The sequence below is a fragment of the Vulpes lagopus genome, chromosome 4 (genome assembly GCF_018345385.1).
Source record: "Vulpes lagopus strain Blue_001 chromosome 4, ASM1834538v1, whole genome shotgun sequence".
NCBI lineage: Eukaryota > Metazoa > Chordata > Mammalia > Carnivora > Canidae > Vulpes > Vulpes lagopus.
Genome location: NC_054827.1, coordinates 89,600,296 through 89,622,899, shown reverse-complemented (window position 1 = coordinate 89,622,899; position 22,604 = coordinate 89,600,296). Strand labels below are relative to the sequence as shown.

General features: G+C 45.2%; 2 protein-coding genes and 1 non-coding gene across 15 annotated transcripts in view; 1 reads left to right on the top strand and 2 right to left on the bottom strand.

Annotated features, from left to right (window-relative positions):
- The window catches only part of AGGF1 (angiogenic factor with G-patch and FHA domains 1), a 98,690-nt gene that overhangs the window by 37,900 nt on the left and 38,186 nt on the right, over positions 1–22,604 (top strand). Inside the window, exons 15-17 of one of the 7 annotated variants that reach the window (XR_005987255.1) lie at positions 4,580–4,780; positions 6,872–7,017; positions 15,410–17,348. The exons of 1 other annotated variant lie outside the window; for it this stretch is intronic. The gene's annotated coding sequence lies outside the window, so the exon portion shown is untranslated. Of the gene's footprint in view, positions 1–4,540; positions 4,781–6,871; positions 8,324–15,409; positions 17,349–22,604 lie in introns of those variants that run through there. 5 more of the 7 variants (XR_005987254.1, XR_005987256.1, XR_005987253.1 and 2 more) reach the window with 5 other exon arrangements.
- Positions 8,417–21,389, bottom strand: ZBED3 (zinc finger BED-type containing 3). 7 transcript variants are annotated; one of them, XM_041751515.1, is made up of 4 exons: positions 16,832–16,886; positions 15,320–15,471; positions 13,334–15,005; positions 8,417–12,898 (listed from the first exon to the last, which is right to left on the bottom strand). In XM_041751515.1, the coding sequence occupies exon 4, from the start codon at positions 12,627–12,629 to the stop codon at positions 12,015–12,017; it is 615 nt and encodes a 204-aa protein (XP_041607449.1). In that variant the 5' UTR covers positions 12,630–12,898; positions 13,334–15,005; positions 15,320–15,471; positions 16,832–16,886; the 3' UTR covers positions 8,417–12,014. The 7 variants fall into 7 exon arrangements, with proteins under 7 accessions (XP_041607449.1, XP_041607454.1, XP_041607451.1 ...); XM_041751520.1 differs by lacking the exons at positions 15,320–15,471; positions 16,832–16,886 and adding exons at positions 18,158–18,552; positions 21,091–21,389 and having other exon boundaries at positions 8,417–13,469; XM_041751517.1 differs by having other exon boundaries at positions 8,417–15,005.
- On the bottom strand, positions 15,583–15,720 carry LOC121490297. Its single transcript, XR_005987617.1, has one exon. It is a non-coding gene; the product is annotated as a small nucleolar RNA SNORA47 (small nucleolar RNA).

Here is a 22,604-nt window from a genome sequence, read left to right as displayed (position 1 = left end):
CTCTGAATCTTTAATCCAAAACACGTCGTTTTACTCTTTTACACTTTAAGGTGGCAATCTATATTTGAATTCTATAAAATGAGTTAGTGTTTCTGTGTGTGTCTATGTGTATCAGAGCCCAGGCTTTCTCTCTGCCTTTCTGTTTTTACTAATCATGGTGTTGATTTATGGCCTTATAGTTGCAAATGACTTGAAACTCTTGGCATTATATTCATGTCCAAAAAGGAAAAAAAAGGAAAAAAGAGAGCAGTATTTGTGTTAGTTCTGTTTTGTCAGGAAAGCAGGAGCTTACTTAGAAACTCTGATAGCAAACTTCTCCTTAGGGTCCTTAACATGACTACCCATCACTGCAAGGGAAGTTGAAAAGGTGGGCAACAGTATGGTTTCACTTAGCTTAAGCCCATCATGAGCCATCACCTGAGGCTGAGCATGTTGCTTTTGGAACAAAATCAGGGTTTAGTGAATAATGCAGAAAGGGAATAGTGATATAGTGAATAGTGAATGGACAGGTAACCGGGTGCCAGATAAGCCAATTCTCTCCCTGGGAATTCTGTGGGATTGGTTAAATTGTTTTGCAGTCCTACCGTGAAATACTTTGAAGCCATTCAGATGTGTAAGAATTATCAAATTCTGATAATGAATATTTTCACTACATTACTGACTTTAAAAAGCAGATTGTAGAGGGGTACCTGGGTGGCTCAGTGGTTGAGCGTCTGCCTTTGGCTTAGGGCATGATCCCGAGGTCCTGGGATCGAGTCCCACGTTGAATCCCACGTCAGGCTCCCTGCAGGGAGCCTGCTTCTCCCTCTGCCTGTGTCTCTGCCTCTCTCTGGGTCTCTCATGAATGAATAAATAAAATCTTTAAAAAAAAAAAAAGCAGATTGTAGAAAATTGTGTATAGCCTGATCTCATTTTTAAAAACATATAAGGGTACACATCAAATTTTTAATACTAATTGTTGAAGCGAGCAGACTTTCACATTTTATTATTTATATATGTGACCTTTGAAGCAGATATAATTGTGTACTTACCTGTGTGTACTCATACACAATTATAATAGTTAGGAATACAACACTTAGAAATGGAGAGGCCTTCAGGGCTCAGCCCCAGGCATTTACCTCACTCTTGTGGGTCCCATTTCATTTACCATTTATATACCCACGACTTAGCCAGGATACATATCCAACTCAGTCACCTTAAATGAAGCTTATTTAAGACTGAATCCATAGTCTTCTCCAAACTAGGTCTTTTCCAGTTTGTTCTCTCGGCTGGCAGCACCATCTATCCAGTTGTGGAAGCTAGAACCTAGGAGTCAGCCTCTATTTCATACACTTACCCTCCATCCCCTCCCCCAATTTCCCATATAGTAAATCAGTTAGCTGTCAACACCCACCCTAGACTATTCTACTGACTTCCCAGCTGGTCTCTACTGCAGTCATCTTGCCCTCCATCTAGTCCATCCTCCATAATGCAGACATAGTGTCTTCACAGCATCTCTTTCATCACCTCCTATTTAAATCATCCTGTGGCTTCCTAGTACTCTGAGGACAGAAAACCAAATCCTGGCCCTACCTTGTCTAGCCACAGCCAGCTTTTCCCATCCTGCCTTTTATCACTTCCGCTTCCTGTCCGGCTCCAGCACGCTGGCCTGTTTTTTTCAGTTCTTCAAATATGCTACACCATCTCTCACTCTAGGGCCACTTAACTTCTGTTATGTCTGCATTGCTCTTCTGTACCCTTGTACCTAGGTAACTGACATTTAGATCTCTGCTAATTGATGCTCCTCAGGGATGCCTCCCTTGTCCCCTAGACTGATTGATTGCCCTTGATAAATGTTCTTAAAAGTCTATATTTGTTTCATTTAGACTATTTACTTTGGTTCACAGATGTTAATTTGATTAGTATAACATTTTGTCTAGATTTTTAAGTTTTGTGTGGGTAAGACCATGGATTTTCTTTCAGCCATATTCCTAGTGCCATGACTGGCTTATACACTTACAGGCAAGCAGTGAAAAAGAAAGGTGGTTTGGGGAGTTTCAAGTGGCTTGATACATATGGGATTTTGTGTAACTTAGGAAATGTGGAAGGAACTGAGGCTACACGGAGCATGTGAAATCATGGCTTTCAAAACATTTTGACCATGGTCCATGTTAAGAAATGCAGTTTATGTGATGACTCAGTATGTAAGTGTGTTGTATGTGCATTTATAACAGATTTTATTTTTATTTTTTTAAAGATTTTATTAGAGCAGAAGGAGGAGCAGAGGGAGAGGGACAAGAGACTCCATGATCAGCACTGAGCCAAATGTGGGGCACGATCCCAGGACCCCCGAGATCATGACCCAGCCCAAGAGTCAGTCGGTCATTTAACTGACTTAGCCACCCAGGTGCCCCTATAACAGGTTTTATATACCAATGCTTAGCTGTTAGTTCATTGATATATTCTTTGTTTCTGTTGTCCGAATCACTGATTCCAACCACTAACTTGATTTCATAATCTCCTGATGGGTTGTGTCCTACAGTTAGAAACACCCAGATTTAAAGCTTTGGTTTTCAGGGTTTGACAGAACCTAGGTAGGTCATTGCCATAAAAGAGCTGCAGGTGTCTGTGTATGAATGAGTGAATGAGTAATTGGTGGGAAGGGGTTAGGATACCAAACTGGTGACTCTAGTTCTCATGCTGGTAACAGAATTGGTCTACAATGACCTGGTTTTTAATTCAAGCTACCAGATAGCTCGCATACGGAGAAAGGGCTTCACTGCTTAACGGCGAGCTGGTGGCAAGGGGAACTGAACCACATACCTATTGCTATTCTCAAATACTGTGTTCAGAAATTTAGATTGGGGCACCTGGGTGGTTCAGTCAGTAGAGCATGCAACTCTGGCTCTCCAGATTGGAAGTTCAAGCCCCACATTGGGTGTGGAGCCTACTTTAAAAAATAATAATAAAAAGATTTGGATTTTATGTCTTCTACAGTGAGGAATTCCTGAAGGATTTTAAGCAGTAAAGTGTTCTCATTAGATTGCTTTATAGCAAAATAACTGTGACTGAGTGGAGGCTAACAGATCTCCTTGAGGCCTTTTTCCATTTATCATATACTCAGCACTTACTGAGCTGTGCAGACCTGTGAAGGCAGGGACCTTATTCAGTGTTGTATTCAGTACCTATCACAGCATTGGATGTTTAGGAGGTGCTCAATGAGTAGGTGTTGGTAGGATGGATGGAACACATATTTGTGGTATGTCTGACACTGTGCTAAGCACCTAACATACATTATTTTCTTTATTCTTTTCAGCATTTTATGCATTAGAAAACTGAGGTTTGGAGAGGTTTTTATTTTGCTCAAAATCAAAAAGTCTCTGTGGCAGAGTGGCAGAGGTAGGGTAAATCTTGATTCTTTTCATCCCAGTGCACTGTTAGGAGCACAGGTTAGGGCGGCAGCTGATCTGGATTAATATTAGAGCTCTACCGTTCCTGAGCTGAGCAATGTTTAGAAATTTATTTAAGCCTCTATGCCTTAATGTCTTCATGGAGTTAATTGGAAAGTTTAAATGAGATAAGGCCTGTGTGGTACTGAATACAATAAACCCTCAAATATTAGCAGTTTAATTAGTATTATTATGCCATGCTACCAATAGCCAAGGATATAGTTGTAGGAGTAGCATCCTGGAGTTGTTTTGGTGGTTATTGAAGTCAAAAGAAGGGTGAAGGGGTGGGGTGAGTAAGTGGATGTGTCATCTTTATTCCTTCAGTCGATGATAGGAGGTACACTTACGAAGTACTGCAGAATGAGCAGGAGACTAGTAGATGATAGACAGAAAGGGTAGAAAGTATTGTAAGTGACCCTTTGAGGTCTTCCTTAAAGAAGGGGTGAATTCTACATGACTTAGGAAATGAAGCCATCTGAAGAAAATGATAGGGACATCCAACAGGCCCACCCTAGTCTCAGTACACTGTAGTAGCAGGAGAACTATGGGAAGAACTGCAAAAGAGACTAGATTTCAGACAGTAAAATCTTTGAACAGCATATATTCACTTAGCAGGTAGCCTTGAGGCGCTTAAGAAAGCCTGGGCACTATGCTAGGCACTCAGGATACAGTAGTAAATAGGACAAGATTCCCTGTAATCTTGGAGCTTACATTTATTTTTAGATAGTATTTGTAGAATGTAAAGGCCAAGTAGTCACATGAAGGCCTTGATAGTTCCAGAGTATTAATCCAAAACAGTTTCTGCAAAAAAACAAAACAAAACAAAACAGTTTCTGCTCATTTCAAAGTTTTTGCAAAAGCCAAAGTTCTCAGGATGGAGGGGGAAGGAACAATTTGTGTTTTTCAAATGTTTTCACATCTGTCCCTAAACCAGGTCTTTTTAGGGGAATCTTTCCCCTAAAGTCCTATAAAGAATATTCTAAAATCCTATACATAATTCCCATAAAGAATCCTCTGCCTTCAAGAAAATTGTTTTCAGGGTTTTGGAATGTAGACAACAACAAAACCTTACTGAGGCTGCAGCCCCTCATTCAGTTATGTATTTCCACTAGTTACCTGTGAATTGCAGTGACTGCCTGCTCAAACACTAGGTTCTGTGGTTCTGAGTCTGAACAATGGATCATTGAAGTACCAAAAAAGAGAAAGAAAAGGAAAAGCAACATGAATCAGGTCATGGAAATTGGAGTTGATGGAGAACATGTAAATCAGAAAGTCCCTGGAGAATGAGAAGCAGACACACTTGAGGAAGAAGTTAATGTGATGGAGGCAAACAGTGACTCCCACCTGCTTGAGTAAGAATGACTTTTCAGAAATTCTTCCAACAAAAAGCTAGCTTTTTTTCATCTGTATTAAGATGCCATGGTATTTCATTGTCCAAAAAGCAAAAGATAGGGAGAAGTTGGTGGAATATTACTTAATGTATTTAAACATGTGAGTGTGTTACGTAGCCTTCAATTACTAGTAGACTGCAGAGGCCAGGAAGGTTGCCAACTCACTCATCTAATCATTACTTATCTTGACCAAAGGCCCAGGAGAATATATACTGAAATAATAAAGCTTTCATTAGCATTTAATGCTTTTCCTTAAAGCCTTTATTTTAATACTATGAAATAAGATTTCAGACAATGTCATAATTACGATTTTCATAAAAAGAAACATTTAATACTATTTAAATATGTAATGACTCCCAGTGCTATCTGAATTAATTCACATCATAAACCCACTAAAGTGGGCTTTAATGTCTAATATGACCATGCTACCTTTACTTAACCTTAATATATAACATTATCAAGGCCAATTTATGAGCTGCACCAAAATAATTACTGATTTATTAGAATCGCATCTTATTAACCAAAAATGTTAACCTGGTTAATCATCTACCATATTTACTAGACTGGGCTCTGAATAACTGGCAGCTCTTTTCAAAACTCAAAATTTCCTGGAAAGATGAGTATTTGCCAACTTAAGGATGTTTTTAAGAATGTGCCAGAGACTCCAAGAGCTACTCTAGAAGAGGAGTCCCAGAGATGTTTTAAGCATGGAAGCATTTTTGGAATAACTATTTAGTCTTTCAGGGTAACTATTTTGAATGGAAAAGTACTTAGGTAGATAGGTTTTGATATTTTACTTGTAATTTTGGTCAAACTACTTCATAGTCACAAGTCCTAAAGAATTTTGACTGGACTATCTCATTTGAGAACTCAGATATGTATCATGAAGGAAAATGGCTTGGCAAACCTATGTTTCTTACAAGCAGCTACTCTCGGGAATCATCCCAGGGAAACTACTCTTTCTGAGATCCTTTGTTTTTGAGCTCCCATTTAGATAAGTTAGAGAAAAAGAAAAAAGTTACATAGTTACTGAGTTTAAACTATATGTCAGAATTTACCCCAAATAATATTTTACTCACTCATCATAACAACCCTGTAAGATACACATTATCCCCATTTTACTGATGAGGAAACTTTTAGGTAATGTGGTTGCTAAGGTGACATGAATGTACATGGTTGGAAGCCTAGATCTTTTTAAAAAATATTTCAACATGTTTATTAATGATCATATGTTTAGTACTCGCTTTTTTGGAGGAAGCTTAAATTTTAAGTCCTATCTGACTCCAAAGGCTTAACAACTCACACATCACCACTTAACCTCCCTAGTCCATCAGATCCTAGGTAGTACACAGATAGTTAAATAGTTCTCAACACTATGGAGGCCTCCAATTTCCATCCCCAGAGGCATCCTTCACATCCATCTGGCAGATACCTGTTTCAGAAAAGTCTGAGCACTCTCTGCACAGATTTACAAAGGCGGAGGGAGATTAGGACACCCATTAAAATATTGGATGGGGAATAGGGGCTCTCCATCAAGCACCTTGCCTTTCTCACATACCCCCAAACCTAAGCCAGGCAGGATAATGGAGTGTGGTAGGCAGATAATAGATCCCCTATCCTTGCCCCCCACCAAATGTCTATGTCCTAATCCCTGGAAACAATCAATATATTATCTGGCAGGGAAGAATTAAAGCTGCAGATAGAACTAGGTTGCTAACCAACTGACCATACAATAAGGAAGAGGGTTCATTAAATGTGGAAGAGGGTAGCAGAGTGATGCAATGGGAGAAAGAATGACCCTTGGTGACCTTGAAGATAGAAGGGGCCACAAGCCAAGAAATGTGGGCAGCCTCCAGAAGCTGGAAAAGGTTAAAAAAGAAAATCTAGAGCCTCTAGAAAGGAACACAGCTCTGCTGATAGTTCAGTTTCATACTTCTGATCTGTAGAATTGTAAGCTAACAAACTTGGGTTGTTTTTAGCTGCTAGGTTTGTGGTAGTTTGTTAACATCTGTAATAGCAAACTAATACAAAGGCCATCCTCACTTCTTAAAGGTCTGGCTTGCCTCCAGCACAAGAACTTGTGGGTGGAAAGGAGCCAACATCAACCCGAGTGTCAGTAGGCACTTGGCCAGGATAGCACTGGTGAAGACGTGAGCCAGAAGGGAGGCCTGGGAGGAAGTGCAACTCTTTGGCCGCAGGTATGACGGGGATCCATGGATTGAGCTCCAGCCTCCAATCTGCTGTTCACTTTTTGCAGGTCACTTCACGTTGCTGAAGTGTGTGGCCTCATTTGTTAAGTATGGACAGTTACATTTGCCCTGCCTGCAATGTGTCGTGAGGACAGAAAGAGTGAGTACCAGAGAGCATACTCATTGCTGTTGCACACATTATCAGCTCTAGGGAGTGAATGATAGAGTTAGTACCTCAGTACTATGGAAGAAGTTTGATACACTCCCGTTATTTTTGAGAATAAGCATGTCACTTTCAACATTTACTTCTAAATTTGCAGCTAACAAGAAAATGCAGTTAAACCAAACAACTCCTTGACTCAAAGGTCAATTGATGTTTAGCTGTATTTCATGTAATCATACCATGTTAGACACAAAGAGGACCTCAATGATCACCTCGTCCTTTTTGCAGACAAAGAAGCAGATTCAGGTTGTGGAAAGTAAGAAGTTCAGACCTTTAGAAATAGAATTTCCTGTTGAGTGGCTGCAAAACAAAAGCCTAGTCTTTATGAATCCCTTCTAAGATGTTAAAGACATGGGCAGCTATTTAAAGTAGAAAGTCAGCCCAAACCAGCTTCTCCCTCTCCAGCTCCAGGGATGACAACTTAGGTGTGGTATATAAAGGGCTCTAGCTGTTTCACCATTGGTTGTCAGTACCCTGCTTTGCTTCCCCCTCCTCTCTGCCAAATCTTAAAGAAATGACTGATCACTTTACATCATGGCAGAAGTCCAGGAGTTGGGTTTAGGGCATTCTGCATCCCCATACCAGCCATCCACCTCACCACTGTGTGTTTGCTCTCAAAGGCAACACCTGAGTGGTTCTGTTAGGAAGCCTGATCACATAAGTCAGGGAAGCCCTGCTGATCTAGGTGAGGTGTGTCACTGTCACCCGTCAGCAATGACCGTTCTCTGTGAGTCAGCTGCGTCACAGGCAGAGAGGCCAGGGCAGTCCCTGTAATCCACCTTGACTGTCACCCATCAGCAGTGACAACAACTCTGTGAGCCGACTGTATCATAGTTAGAGAGACCATTGCAGTACCTATAACTTAGCTCTATGCTTTCTGGATGCCAGCTTGGCTTATTGGTCCTGACAGCCCATGTGCTTTGACAGATGAGCCAGCAGAAGTCCTCAAGGCCAAAGAGGCCAATATCTGTTGAGGTTGGAGTCAGGTGAACCACCATAGCCATATCTCCTGATAGTGGGCAAGTCACTCTGGGGCTCATTTTTCTCTTCTATCAAATGATAGTGTTAGACTGGACAAGGGCTGCATTTCTCTCTAGGCTTTTCCAAAAATGGGGATTACATCAGTCCTTGTGTTGGAGGTCTTGTATATTTTAACTAAGAAAGTGGAATGCTGATGGTCAGGAGTTCTCATTTGAGAAATGTAAATTTTATTTTTGATTATAAAAGTAATTCATGCTTGGTATAAAAAAGTACAACAATGCAGAAGTATATAAAGCAAAAAGTAAAATCTCTTCCCTTAACTCCCTCCCACAGCGAGCACTAAGTTACCAGTTGGGCGAATTGTTCCCCCTGTCCCCTAAACAGAGGCTATTGGTGCTCCCATTGGCCATCTTTCTTGAAGAGCAGTTGAGATTCTAAAAGTTGATCTTTGCTGATATTAATGGTTTTAACAGTTGGTGAAATAGAATAACATTTGTAGAAGGTTTCTTCTAAAAAGTTCAGATTCTTCTTACAGCCCAAGTTATACATCCACATGAAGAAGTTATATTTCAATACTTAATTGAAATAACATATTAGGATAATGTAAAGATTGTAAAAGACAAAAGAATAAAATACATTAAAATATTTATAGAAGTTTTACTAAGGTGACAGGACTTTGGGGGATGTGTTTCTGATTTCTTCCTAGATTTAGGCATTGCATTTGTGTTACTTGTGTAATGAAAAAACATTTTAAGAAAAACATTTCTTGATAATGACTTACTAGTAATGACATACTAGTTTGGATTCAAACCAAACAGTGTAATAACAGACACTGACTAAATCTTTAATGACTAAACAGCTTAAACTATTACTGCTATTTCCTTCTAGGCTATTTTTTTTCTGCTATGAATTCTACACAGAATCAATGATAAATGAATAATTATATTAATAACTAACTTGTAAAAATCTTCAAGTGAGTACAATGTCTCAAATATTTACTGAACAGCTATTATATGCAAAGCACTGTGGTAATAGGATAACCCAAAGGCTCAGGGTCTGGCAGGAGAAAGAAGACAAGAACCCATATAGCCTATTCTTATCTATGCCAGATGGCCTGTTCTAAGGGTTATGAGATACAAAATGCTAGGAGTCCAGAGAAGTAAAGAATTATCTCTCAATTAGGAGAAATTAAGGAGGAATGCCTGGGTGGTTCAGTGGTTGGGCATCTGTCTTCAGCTCAGGGCGTGATCCCAGAGTCCCGGGACTGAGTCCCGCATCGGGCTCCTTGCATGGAGCCTGCCTCTCCCTCTGCCTGTGTCTGCTTCTTTCTGTGTGTCTCTCATGAATAAATAAATAAAATCTTTAAAGGGGGGGGGGGGGGGGAAATCAAGGAAGGCTTCAAGCAGGCAACTGAATTTGAGCTTGGTCTTTGAAAATGGGTAGAATTTTTCACATTCAGAGATTGAAGGGACATTTTAAGTGGAAGGAAGACAAATGCATAGAGATGCCAAGACCAGGGCATGTTAGGAAGAATGAAGAGTGCAGTTGGGATGGGGCATATAGTAAATGTAGGGGAAGGGACAGATGAGACTGGTAGCAGTGTGGGGGCACTTGGATGACAGGCTACAAAGTCAAAGACTATAGGTGATGGGTGACCTTGGGGGGCCTCTGAGCAGGAATTATGATATAATTATGATATAATCAATGTTGGCTTAGAAGAATTCCTTTAGTTGAGTGTTCGGAATGGACAGTTGGGGAAGACAAGGATGGGAAGATGAACCCCAGATGAATGATAAATGAGGCCTGAGCTTCGCAGGTGGCATTAGAAGGAAGACAGTGTGATGCTCTGTAGAAACAGACTCAGTAAATCAGGGCCTAGGATTCAGTGACATGAGTTCAAATCCCATTCTACCTCATTGCTTAACTCCCTGAGCTTATCTCTTCCTCTACAAAATGGGCATAGGATTAATTATGTCGTGGCATTGCTGCATGGTAGGCAGTTATTCTTGTAAAGCATTTGGCACATGGTGAATGCTTAGTGAATAATAAGGTCCCTTATTATGCACAATATTACCTGGAATGAGAGTTAGGGAGGAAACTGGTGTGTCAGGTCAGTGACTAGCAAGGGAGACAGTATAGCAGGTAGGACCAGTGCTTCTGGAGGTAGAGACTGGATTTGGATCCCAGTGCTACTGTTTACCAGCTGTGATCTTGTACCAGCTATTTAACCCCTTTCTATCTCAGTTTCTGTAGCTGTAAATGGGCATAGTATTAATACCTCCTCAGGGAGCTATGAGAATAAAATGAGATAATGCATGGGCATTATGTACTTCTATATTTGAAGAGCCCAGAAACTGTTGTTAGGTAAGAGGGGGGGATGTGGAACAGAACAGATTTGCCCTTTCCATCAGCAGTAACAGGATATACAAGTAGAGGTGGAGACATGCAGTAGAGGTTGGACCTGAAGAACTGGGAAGAACACTGGAGGTAGTCAGGAGTCACTGGCACAGAGTAGGTGAGTCAAGAGTGAGTACATAAACTGGCTTAAGGAAACAATCCGACAGACCCAGAATAATGGGCATTCTATAAGGCAGATGGCTGGGACTCTCAAAAATGTCATGGAAAAAAGGGGCTGTTCTAGACTAAAAGAGACAAAGTCATAATCAAAAAGCAATGTATGAACCGTGATTGGACCCTTTTGTTTTGTTTTTTAGAAAAGATTAAGACATTTCTGAGACAATTGGGGAATTTTAGAGGCTAAAGGGATATAAATACTTATGGATCAAGTGCCATGCATGTTTGGGGTAGAGGGCCGAAAAAGCAACTAAGGCAAAATGTTAATAACTGCTTAGTCTAGTTGGAGGGTATATGTGGGTGTTCATCGTACTAGCAAGATGAAGGCTGAAAATAAATTGTCAATTCAGCTTCTTAAGGGTCCAGGGTAGGATGGGAGGCTGACCACGAGGGAAGGACTGAAGTCTGGAAGGAAGGATAGGGCAAGGGTAACGGGGCTCCCCTTGGAGAGCTGGAGCTCTCCCCTTGTTCACTTGAGGGCAGCCAGGCTGGGGGAGTCTTTTTAGTGCCAGGGGAGACCTGGTGCTGCGGAGGAAGAGTAGCAGCCTGGGGAGAGGGAGGGAGGAAGTCAGAGGAAAGGAGAAACCCTAATGGAGCAAAGGTCCAGTAAAGGTGGAAGTGGAATGGATGAACACCGAGAAAGGTGGAAGTGGCCTCCGATGGGAGGGATGCCTGCCTTCTACTGTGGCCTAGAAGTGAGGAGGGTGGAGATGTGGGGAACCCAAGTTCCCTTCCTAACAGGGATGAGGTCATATTTTTCTAAAAGGAAGTGAGGCAGGGAAGCCAGGCAACTCCCCACAGCTGCCTCTGGGTTTGAAATGCAAAGGAAACAGCTGGGGGGACTCAGGGTGCATGAGGTCTGCAGGCTGGGGGGCTGGGGCGACAGGGGAGGCGCTGGGGAGGGCCAAGAGCAGCTGTGGAGGCGAAAGGGCCGCCTTTTCAGAGCTTCGTGCTGGGCAAGCCAACTCACCGGAGATTTACTCAGTAGGAAATGAGTAGAGCCCTTCTTGGATGAACGCTGTACCGTCCTTTCCATGCACCGTGCACCCTGGCTGGCCTGGCTGGCGAGGACTGTGGTTTGTCTTTGGTCCCGAAGGAGGCTTCTGCCTTCCCGACATCACCACCAGGTACAAGGCTCCGGGTGACATAGTAGGCCAGCGAGCTGCTGGAGCGGTCATTGCAGGGGCAGCCAAGGCAGGCGCTGGCGCCCCGGGGGTGGGGGGCGGCCCTACAGCAGCAGGACTCCGACGCCCGGGGAGCCGTCCGCGTGCCCCCCGGGCTCTCCCTTGGGCGGGGGCGGGCCGGGGGTGGCGGCCAGCGCGGCTTCGCGGCGGCCCAGGTCCCGCAGCCGGGCCCGCAGCGCCTCGGCGTCGGCCCGCAGCTGCCGGCGCTCCTGGGCCGCGGCGCGCTCCTCCTGCTGCAGCGCGCGGCGCCTCCGCTCCAGGGCGCGCTGGGCCCGCCCCACGGCCGCCTCGCGCCGCGCCAGCTCCCGCTCCCGCACGCGGCAGCGCTCGGCCAGCGCGCCCATCTGCTCCAGCAGGCGCGCCCAGTCGCCCTCGGCGGCCGCGGGGGGCCCGGGGGGCAGCGGCGGGGGGCGCGCGGCGCTCTTCTGCAGCTCCCGCCGGTGCGCGCCCTCGAGGTGCCGCCACAGCGCCGCGGCGCCCGCGTGGAAGCCGGGGCTCACCTGCTCCCCGCACAGCCGGCAGGTGGCCCACTGGCCGGCCGCGCGGCCCGGGCGCGCCGCGGCCAGGTGGAAGTAGCCCCACACCTCGCAGGACGGCGCCCCCCGGCGGCCGGGACCCGGGGTGTCCATGGCGGCCGCCGGCAGCTCGTCAGTCCGCATCGCCCCGCCTGCGTCCCGAGGGAGAAAGGGGGGAGGCCGGCCCGGCGCTGAGGGCGCTGCGGGCGCTGCGGGGCTGCGGGCGCTGCGGGGGCTGCGGGCCGGGCGCCAACGGCTGCCCCCGCCCCGCCCCGCAGCCAGGGGCGCTCCGGTACCAAGTGGTGGGCAGGTGCGGCGCCTGGACGGGCTGCCTCCGCTCGCCTTCAGGACGGCCCTCTTCTCAGAAGAGCAAAGCTCCCTTCGCTGTCCTGCTCCCCGTGCTGCACAACAAACTAGCAAGAAACCGAAAAGAAAGCCTTGGCAATGAAGAATTCGCTTCTCAAACCCCAGGGTGTAGGTCCCAGTGGTGAACAGCCTTTCAAAAACCTTTCCACGAGGGAACTTTTTTCAAAATTCAAGTTTTGTTTTGTGAATTTATTTTAAGGATTTTATTTATTTATTCATGAGACCCACAGAGAGAGGCAGAGACCCAGGCAGAGGGAGAAGCAGGTTCCCTGTGGTGAGCCCCATGTGGGACTCATCCTGGGACCTGGGGTCAGGCCCTGAGCCAAAGGCAGACGCTCAACCACTGAGCCCCCCCCCCCCTTCTGTGAATTTAAAAAGAATGTCCTTATGAGGAAAATGGCAGTACTAAAAACCACTGAAACGTTTTAAAAATATACATATTTAGGAAAAGAAACATACAAAGCAGTGTTCCAAATTTTTACCGTTAAATTAGATGGTAGGCCATGTCCTGTGGGCCTTGAGGGTCCCTGTCACTGCTTCAGGGTTTCCAGCCGATGAAGGTTCTCAGGTGGAAACACAGCAGCATGAATCCTGAGTTCTAAAGAACCATCAGCAGTGCTATAAGTAAATGCAGAGGACAGGCAGTGAGTAAAAGAAATTCAGTAAACAGTCCCCTAAACACACACTAGAAATACAGGCTAGTGCCATATTATTATTTTTTTTTTTTAAAGATTTTATTTATTCATGAGAGAGAAACAGAGACACAGGCAGAGGGAGAAGCAGGCTCCAATGCCAGGAGCCTGATGTGGGACTCAGTCCCCAGGATCAAACCCTGGACTGAAGGCAGCACTAAACTGCTGAGCCACTGGGGCTGCCCCACCATATTATTCTAGTGTTCTTTTTTTTTTTCTGGCCCTGTCATAGATGCTCCAGTTATAAAGCAAGTAAGTTTTCTATACTGCTCATCCCAACACACTGGTCCCCTCTATATATTTAAAAGATGAAAAGCTTCATCAATGCATTTAATTAAGGAATATAAAGAAAAGCAATAGCTTATTGCTCTGTCCAACAAATATCTGTGATTGAAAGGATCCGAACACAACCCAGTGACTATCATTGCAGTCTTTCCTATTTTTTTTGTGTGTGTCTTTCCTGTTAAAACAGTTTGTCACAGCAATAAGCTGTCAAACAAGGGGAGATAAAAAAAAGTGAAGTTTATTCCTCAGGAAGTAACTTCCCAAAGGACCAAATGTGTGATTCTAAAACAAACTTGTTTTGAAAATTTAAAAATAATAAGAAAACATACGGTAGGCTCGGAGCTCTTCTGAGAACTTATTTCAGGGGGCAGATCAAGGCTATGCTGCATAGTGAGATAGCCAGTGTCCACTTGTACTGTCAGGTTTTGAAGCAGCAGCAGTGGAGGTGATAAAGTTCCAGAATCTTTTTTTGTTAAACATAACAGGGAATGATGGAAGACACAGTTGGGAACAGAAAAAATAAGTTGTGATAGTAATAGTAGTGTTTAGTGTAAGCTTTTATTTCAATTGCTAAGAGTCTTGTTACAGTTACATTAAAGTTTTCTAAATCTCATTTTTCCCCCTACCAAGCTGTTCTAGTTAGGATCAGGCATGATATTTAACATATCACTCATATTTTTTAAAAAAATAACAAATTTACCAGAATCATCAAAAAAGACAAGAACCAGTCCTCTTCTAACAAAAGAAATCGCTATTTACATATCTTGTGACACAACTGGCATTGATTTGAATATAGTTACTTATGAAGGCCAATTAGTATAAAAAGTCTTTAGAAATTAAAGGCTAGATTTCCTCTAAGAGATTTACTAAATCCCTGAGGTCCCCAAAGCGGGAGTAACAGGATGAGGAGAGTCACAGACCATTTTCAAGGATAATTTTTTTTTTTTTATGCTTAGCAAACGTCATGGTTATGTAACATTATGGTTAGTACACAGACCACATTTTAGTATTAGAAATTGTTTCTTGGGATCCCTGGGTGGCGCAGTGGTTTGGCGCCTGCCTTTGGCCCAGGGGCGCGATCCTGGAGACCCGGGATCGAATCCCACGTCGGGCTCCCGGTGCATGGAGCCTGCTTCTCCCTCTGCCTATGTCTCTGCCTCTCTCTCTCACTGTGTGCCTATCATAAATAAATAAAAATTAAAAAATAAAAAAATTAAAAAAGAAATTGTTTCTGGTAACCAAAGTTTACCTAAATTTTTTTCTATTTTAAGAATTTCATTTTTTCTACATTAGAATCCTCTCTTTACAGAGTTCCTTTTTTTATTACTAGTTATATTCAAAAGTGGAAAAGATAGTATTATGAATCCTTGTATTTTTTATAAATTAAGAGATTCAAAGGTTTTCTGTAATATCAAGACTATTGCTTTGCATTCTGATACACTTTGTTGAGCTGGGGGTTGAAGACTATATGTAAGCTTCAGATTCTCTTACCCGTGCCAGAGTCTGAGAGTGATCATTCCTGCTGTGCCCCTAAAAGTGCCAGGGGTGACCAATTACTGTCATGTTTTACTTCCCTGCAAGATGTCTTTGGGTTTCTTCAAAATCTGGGATGCCCAGAGGAGTGCCACATACATGAATGCCATCTATTATAACAGTGAAGATGGAAACAAGAGTGAGAAGCAGTGATTTTGATGTCTTAATCCTTCAGACTTAGTGGACTGCCTCATCTGAGCCAGGGACACGCAGCGGCACCGTAAATGTTGGCCAGCACAGCACTGCCCCTCCAAGGGTGGCAGAGGGACATCCTCCGCCTTGGCTGGCCTTCACTCTCGGAGGTCTTAACCAGTGGAAGACAGCACAGCACTGGGCTGCCTCACCTTCTCAGTCCTCCGCACACAGCTACATTCTGGCTCAGTACAATCTTCTGTTCAGACTGAGTATCTGAATGGTGACCAGCAGTCTGTGGCCACAGGTCAGAACAGCCTATCTAGCTCTGCTCAACAACCCCTGGGCGTGTTTCAGCCGTCCCAACAGTCTCCTAGCCCGTCACGTTGGCTTGGGAGAAAAGTCTCCGTACCTTCAGCCACAGCCCTGATACACAAAGAGCTCTCACAGACTGACAAGAAAAAGACAACAGAAAAATGGGCCAGAAATATGAGTAGGCAGGTCACCGAAGAACAAAGTCATCAGATGGACAAGAAATTTGTGAAAAGATTCACATCACTTATTTGGGGGAAGTGCTATTAAAGTAATAGTAAGGTCTCATTTTAGTTCCATTACACTAACAAAAACGAAGAGGTCTGTCAGCCAAAGCTAGAAGGGAGGCAAAGAAAGGGAGACGTTCATGCATTACTAGTGGAGATGTGGAGGCTATTTTAGGAAAGCAATCTGGCAATTTCTGCTAATTAAAAATAGATATAATGGGGCATCCCATTCCTGGGAATCCATTCTGTAGGACTAAAAGTACTCATACATAAAGTAATATGTATTAAGATGTTTATTACAGGATTATCTGGGATGGCAAAAAACTGGATACATGGGAATGCCCATCAGCTGGAAAACAGTTGTGTAAATAATGCGTGTTCATGCCCGGGAATATTGTGCAGCCATTAAAAAGGATGGATTGGAGCTCTGCTAGAAGTCCTAGAGGGATTCCTGGAGGAACTCTTCAAGGAGAAAAGCCACATGCAGAAACCTATGTATAATGTGATGTCATTATTATTAAATAATATACAAATATATGTAGATATATATGAAGAAAAATGAGGAAGATACACTGTCGGTTGAAGGAGTGGCGACTGGTGTGAAAGGAGAACGAGGAGAGGTAAACAAAAAGAAGAAAGGTATTAAGAGAGCATGCACATTTGCGGCTACATTTAGATAAGGTCTGTATACGGCAGGTGTGCATGTATGTGGGGAAGGAGATGCAGTGGTTCAGGTCAGGCAGTGGTGTAGTGAATCAGGAGAGCCAGACAAGGGTGACGAGCTGAGAGTGAGTCTCACCACCGCCAACAGCCTGGCGCCACCAGAAGTCAGAACCAGCAGAACCAAGAGAGCCTGGAGGAACCAAGAAATGGTAATCAGTAGAATCAGAAGTCTGGAGGAGCTAGACGGATCAAACTCCTTTAAAAAGGGAAGATTTTTGCAGCAAACTCATATTTTCCAGATGCCGACCCTTCGTGTCCGCCTACATCAGAAAGGTAGCCGCCAGGGCAGGTTCTGCCTGACTGATCTCCGAACGTACTAGAGATCCTCGACGGGCGAACCAGGAAGAGCTGAGCGGACCTGTACTGGTCGAGACCTCATCTCATTGGTGTGCTCATGGACTGATAGTGCATTTGGTTCATTAACTTACCCTATTGTATCTTGTTTGTTTTGCGACTTTTATATTGTACTTTGTGTGTCGTGTGTGAAGCCAAGTTAAATGCATAATGAAATGTCACTGAATTTGGAATTCTGAGCCTTTTACAATTATGTTAACGTTGCTTTATGATTAGATAAAGCTGACATGGAGACACAACCTGTGTACATGTATTCATAGAGTAGCTCCTGACAATGTAAATACAAAGTAATTTTATAAAACAATCCTCAGGTGAGTGAGCTCAGGTTGGCTAGGCAGTCTTAACTATGGGGACCATAAGGGACAGTCCCTTGGGGCATAGTGTGCTGCCATCTGGCCCTGGAGGGAACCCAGTGTGGGAGGTTGCTCAGCGCAGGCGGCACTCAAGGGATGTTGCATTCAATGCAATGAATTTGACGCTACTTTTTTCAGACCCAGCTCACCAGTCCCAACCTCTCCATCTGTCAAGGAAAATGTTAAAATTTTCTACCTCTACACCTGTGGCTGAAATCAAATAATGCAAATGATCTCACTGTTGGACTCTCCAGTGCTATATAACATGAGGGCGTGAACAAAAAGAAGCTACCAGTATTTACTGCTCAAACATACCCATTAAGATCTTAGTGGCAAAAGGCAATGTTATTTCTCTCTTTGACACTGGTATTCAATAGAGTAGGTAAAGCTGGAAGAATTCTTGAGAGTTTATGAAAATAGAAAGCAAAAGGGGATCCCTGGGTGGCTCAGCGGTTAATGCCTGCCTTTGGCCCAGGGCCTGATCTTGGAGACCAGGGATCGAGTCCCTCATCAGGCTCCCTGCATGGAACCTGCTTCCCCCCTGCCTGTGTCTCTGCCTCTCTCTCTCTCTCTCTGTGTGTGTGTGTGTCTCATGAATAAATAAATAAAATCTTAAAAAAAAAAAAAAAAGCAAAAAAGAATCACAGATCCATCTTCCCTCCCCAACCAGATTTATTTTCACTTTGTAAATTGACCTTTATATAAAATAGGTTGCTCCTCTCTCTTGGGTAGAAAATGGTGGGGAGGTCTGATTATCTGGAGCCCTGTGATACACATTTCGTCCTTACCTAGTAACCAACGAAAATGCACACCTATTACCTCTATGGTTAGCTAACATGAAGAAAATGAAAAGTTAAGAGCTCCCTTAATTTTTTTCTTAAGCAGTTTTTAAATTACCAGAAAGGTGCCAATGAATGTGATTATTTTGCTTACAACCCGTTCCCTGTATCCACTCTCATTCAGATTGCTCATTGTGCACCTGCTCAGGGTCAGGCAGGGGCTTGCTGCCCAGGATGCCAGTGGGAGAACCGCATATTCCATCCTTCCAGAAGCTCACCGACTGGTTGGAGATACACTGCTGGCAATAATTCTGATACACATGGTAAAGATCAGATTGTCAGATTAAAACCCAGATTCCTCAGTATCCTCTCCCCGAATACCAACATTGAGAATGAGGGAGATCAAAACCAGGATGAATAATCTGTAAATATGGGTGTATATACATAAAATACATGACTGTCCCATTAAGAATCATCTCATGAAATACCCATAGAAGTGAATTTTATTATTTTATACTTCTGTTTGAACACATACACAGTATTAGGCAGGCGAAAGGCCAAAAAAACAGGCAGTGTTCTCAAAAGAGAACAGCAAGTGAGGGACAGCTCTGTTTGTCCTTCCACAGCCAGGTTGGGTCACCTTGGAGGGATTAATCTGGCAGATTACAAATAAATATATGTAAGCGGACCCTGGATCTTGGGTAAGGAATTCATACTAATGCGAAATCCCACAGACTTGTGTGGAATCACTAAAATCATTTTCATTTGCTTCATCCACCAGTAACTTAAAGCAGAACATAATAATTAAAACAATTAGCTTTGACAATTGAAATATCAAGGAAACCACAATTCATTCACCTTTTACTTGTCCATCTCTGTTGAAATATTAGCTTACTAACCATGGATTAATCTATTTATAAACAGATCTGGGTGATTAAGAAAATTAGTCTGGGGGCACCTGAGTGGCTCAGTCAGTTGAGCATCTGCCTTTAACTCAGGTCATGATCCCAGAGTCCTGGGATCCCAGTCCCACCTCTGGTTCCTGCTCAACAGGGAGCCTGCTTCTCCCTCTCCCCCTGCGTGCAGCTCCCCCTGCTTGTACATGCACGCTCTCTCTCAAATAAATAATATTTTTAAAAAGAAAAATTAGTCTGATTCCAGACTAATTCACCAGGCTGAAAACTTAGGTAAAGTTAAAAAGCAAGTAAAAATGCCTTCAAACTGTGAAATGTGGATACTTAGCTCAGGCAATAAAGGGGTAAGTGTGAAAATATTTAGATAAAGGTTACACATGGATTGTAGAAAATGTGTAGGACCCACAGCTAATTGTATGGTGAGTCAGAGAGGTTTTCTGAATGTCCTAGGCCAAACTCTACCATTAGCTATAAGGTCAGATGTATTCTCTTAATGCATTTCTAAAAATGAATAGTGGACCTTTATTTTAGGCCTACTTTACTTTAATACATATATTCCTAAAAAAGAAGGGTGTTGACCCATTTTGTCTTGCAAAATGCACACTTTAGTATGAATTAGAGGAATTTAAAGCTGCCCTACTTTCAAGTCCTTTGTAATACAAGGAATTTTTAATTGAGAATTATCTTGTTTTGCCTCTGAGCCACTTGACACATTGTTGCATATTTATTGTCCTTTGCCTTAATTCAGTTTTGTCCTAAAAGGGTGTACGAATAATACACTAGTGCAAAATGCATAAAATAACTTCCCTAATTATGTCCATTTATTAAGCTTTTTGTACAATAGCTTTTGGGTTTTTTTTTTTTTTAAATAGCTTTTGTTAAACACCATATCATTAGAAGTTTGGACGGTAGTTACGTTTTCTTTTTTTTTTTTTTTTTAACGTTTTCTTTCAAGAAAGGAAAAATTTTGCTCGGTAAACTTGGCACGTTTGGCTACGGGGAGTAGTTAGAGCAAACGGCTCCTCTGCTCCGAGAGGATCGGAAAATTCTTTTGTTTGAGCGCCATGGAGATGGGGGCGGGGATTCTTGTCGGAGGTTCGGCTCCCTTTTGGCTTCTCCTCCAAAACCAAAAACGTTCAGAAAGTTTCGGAGAAAGACCGCACTGCAGGGCACCCAGCCATTTGCCCCGTTAAAAGTCTGACTGCAAAAAGGCCATTTTACCAGGAGAGCAGATGATTTCCGATATTCCCAGTAACTTTTTGGAAAGGAGACCCGGAGAAGGAGCAGGAGCGCGGCGCTGAAAGCCGCTGCACCGCGCCCTCCCGCCCAGCCGGGGCCACCTGCGGCCGCCGCTGCCGACCCCGAGCTCGGCGGCCCAAGGGCTGCGGCCGCCCGGGCACCGCGGCGCCCCCCGCCCGGACCGGTCCCCACCCCCCTCCGCTCCCCGCCGCCCGGCCCCCATCCCCCCACCCCCCGCCCGGGGCCGGTCCCTACCCCCTCCTTCCGCTCCCCGCCGCCCGGGGCCGGTCCCCATCTCCCCACCCCCCCATCCCCCGCCCGGGGCCGGTCCGCATCCCCCCACGCCCCATCCTCCCGGGGACGGTCCCCATCCCACCACCCCCCGCCCTCCATCCTCCCGGGGACGGTCCCCGTCCCCCCATCCCCCCGCCGCCCGGGGCCGGTCTCTACCCCCTCCTTCCGCTCCCCACCCCCCGGGACGGTCCCCATCCCCCCATCCCCCCATCCCCCCATCCTCCCAACCCCATCCCCCCGGCCGGTGTGCGCGGCCTGACCCGCCCCGGCCCGCCCGGCCTCCCGCGAGCGCGCACTCACCGCGGCGCCCCCGGAGCGTGGCGGCGGCCGGGGGGCGGGCCGGGGGCGGGCCGGGGGGCGGGGCGGAGGTCGCCGGTCCCCGCGGGCGCCTCGCGGACCTACCGTCCCGAGCGGAGCCCAGGGCGCGCGCCTCCCTTAAGTTCCCGCGTCCGCGGAGAGCCGGGGCGGGCGCGCGGGCGGACCTGCACTTGCCGAGGGCCGGCACTGGCGCAGCGCCTTAGCTCCTTTTAAAAATGCGTGTTTCTAGTTTAACTGCGGCAGGAACCGTCCGAGGCCCGGGGCCGGTGCCGGGGCCGCGAGGCCCGGGCTGCAGGCTCCGCGCGCGACCGTGCGGGGCCGCTCCGCCGGCTTCCCGCGGGCCGAAGGAGGCTGTTCCGGGAGGGCGCGGCCGCCCACCGCCAGCCGGGGGGGGGGGGGGGGAGGGAGGGAGCCCCGGGCTGCACACACCCCGCGAGCTGGCTCCGCGCTGCCCCCGCGCGGGCGAGCGACGCGCCGGGTCGGGGACGCGTTAGGGCTCTCGCGCTCCGCGGCGCCGGCTCGACACCCCCGCCCCGCACACGGCGGGGCCACGTGCCAGCGGCCAAAGCAAACCACGGGGCGACGCCTGCGGCCCGCGCGGCCAGAGAGTGTGCTCTCCGAAGGAGCCTTGCGAGTCACAGGACCGTGGGCGCAGACTGCGAAATCCTCCTAAAAGGAGGACGGGGAATCCCTGATTCCGATGTTACAAACCACTTTACATCCTTTGGTTCAAGCAATTTTTCTTCAATCTCATTTTTTTCTATAAATCTGATTAAAAAGAACAGCAACTTGTATAAATGACTCTGGTTCAGTTACCTCCTATTCATGGCTTAGATCATAAAAAAAATTTTTTTAAAGATTATTTATTTGAGAGCAAGAGCAATGCATCAGGAAGGACGAGGAACAGAGAGAGAAGCAGACTCCCCGCCCAGCAGGGAGCCCTATGCTGGGCTCAATCCCAGGGCCCTGGGGTCATGACCTGTTCCAAAGAGACGCTTAGCTGACTGAGCTACCTAGGTGCCTCATAATGAAATTTTTAAGGATTATTGTATTTTTAAAGATTACCATATCTGGCAATCCTTTATTTGCTTTGAGTATTTAAAAAATCTGTTTGGCTTTAGACTGACCATGTAATGAGATACACTATATTTTCATTAGTTCACAGAACAGTTTTTAATAAGTGCTGGTTATGGGGATCCCTGGGTGGCTCAGCGGTTTGACACCTGTCTTGGGCCCAGGGCATGATCCTGGAGACCGGGGATGGAGTCCCGTGTCGGGCTCCCTGCACGGAGCCTGCTTCTCCCTCTGCCTGTGTCTCTGCCTCTCTCTCTCTCTCTCTCTCTCTCTCTCTCTCTCTCTATGTCTATCATGGATGAATGAATAAATAAATAAATATTTTTTTAAAAAAGTGCTGGTTATGAGCAAAAGCGCTATTCTAAACCTGAGCAGGAGTCTGGCAATTGGAGAAATCATTCCTGCCCTCAGGAAGATTACACCTCAGTGAGATTGTAAGACAATCGCAACTCCAAGAAGAAAGTGGAAAATGATATAAGAGGAAACATTCCAGTGCCACACTAATTTGAAAACAGCTACAGTTT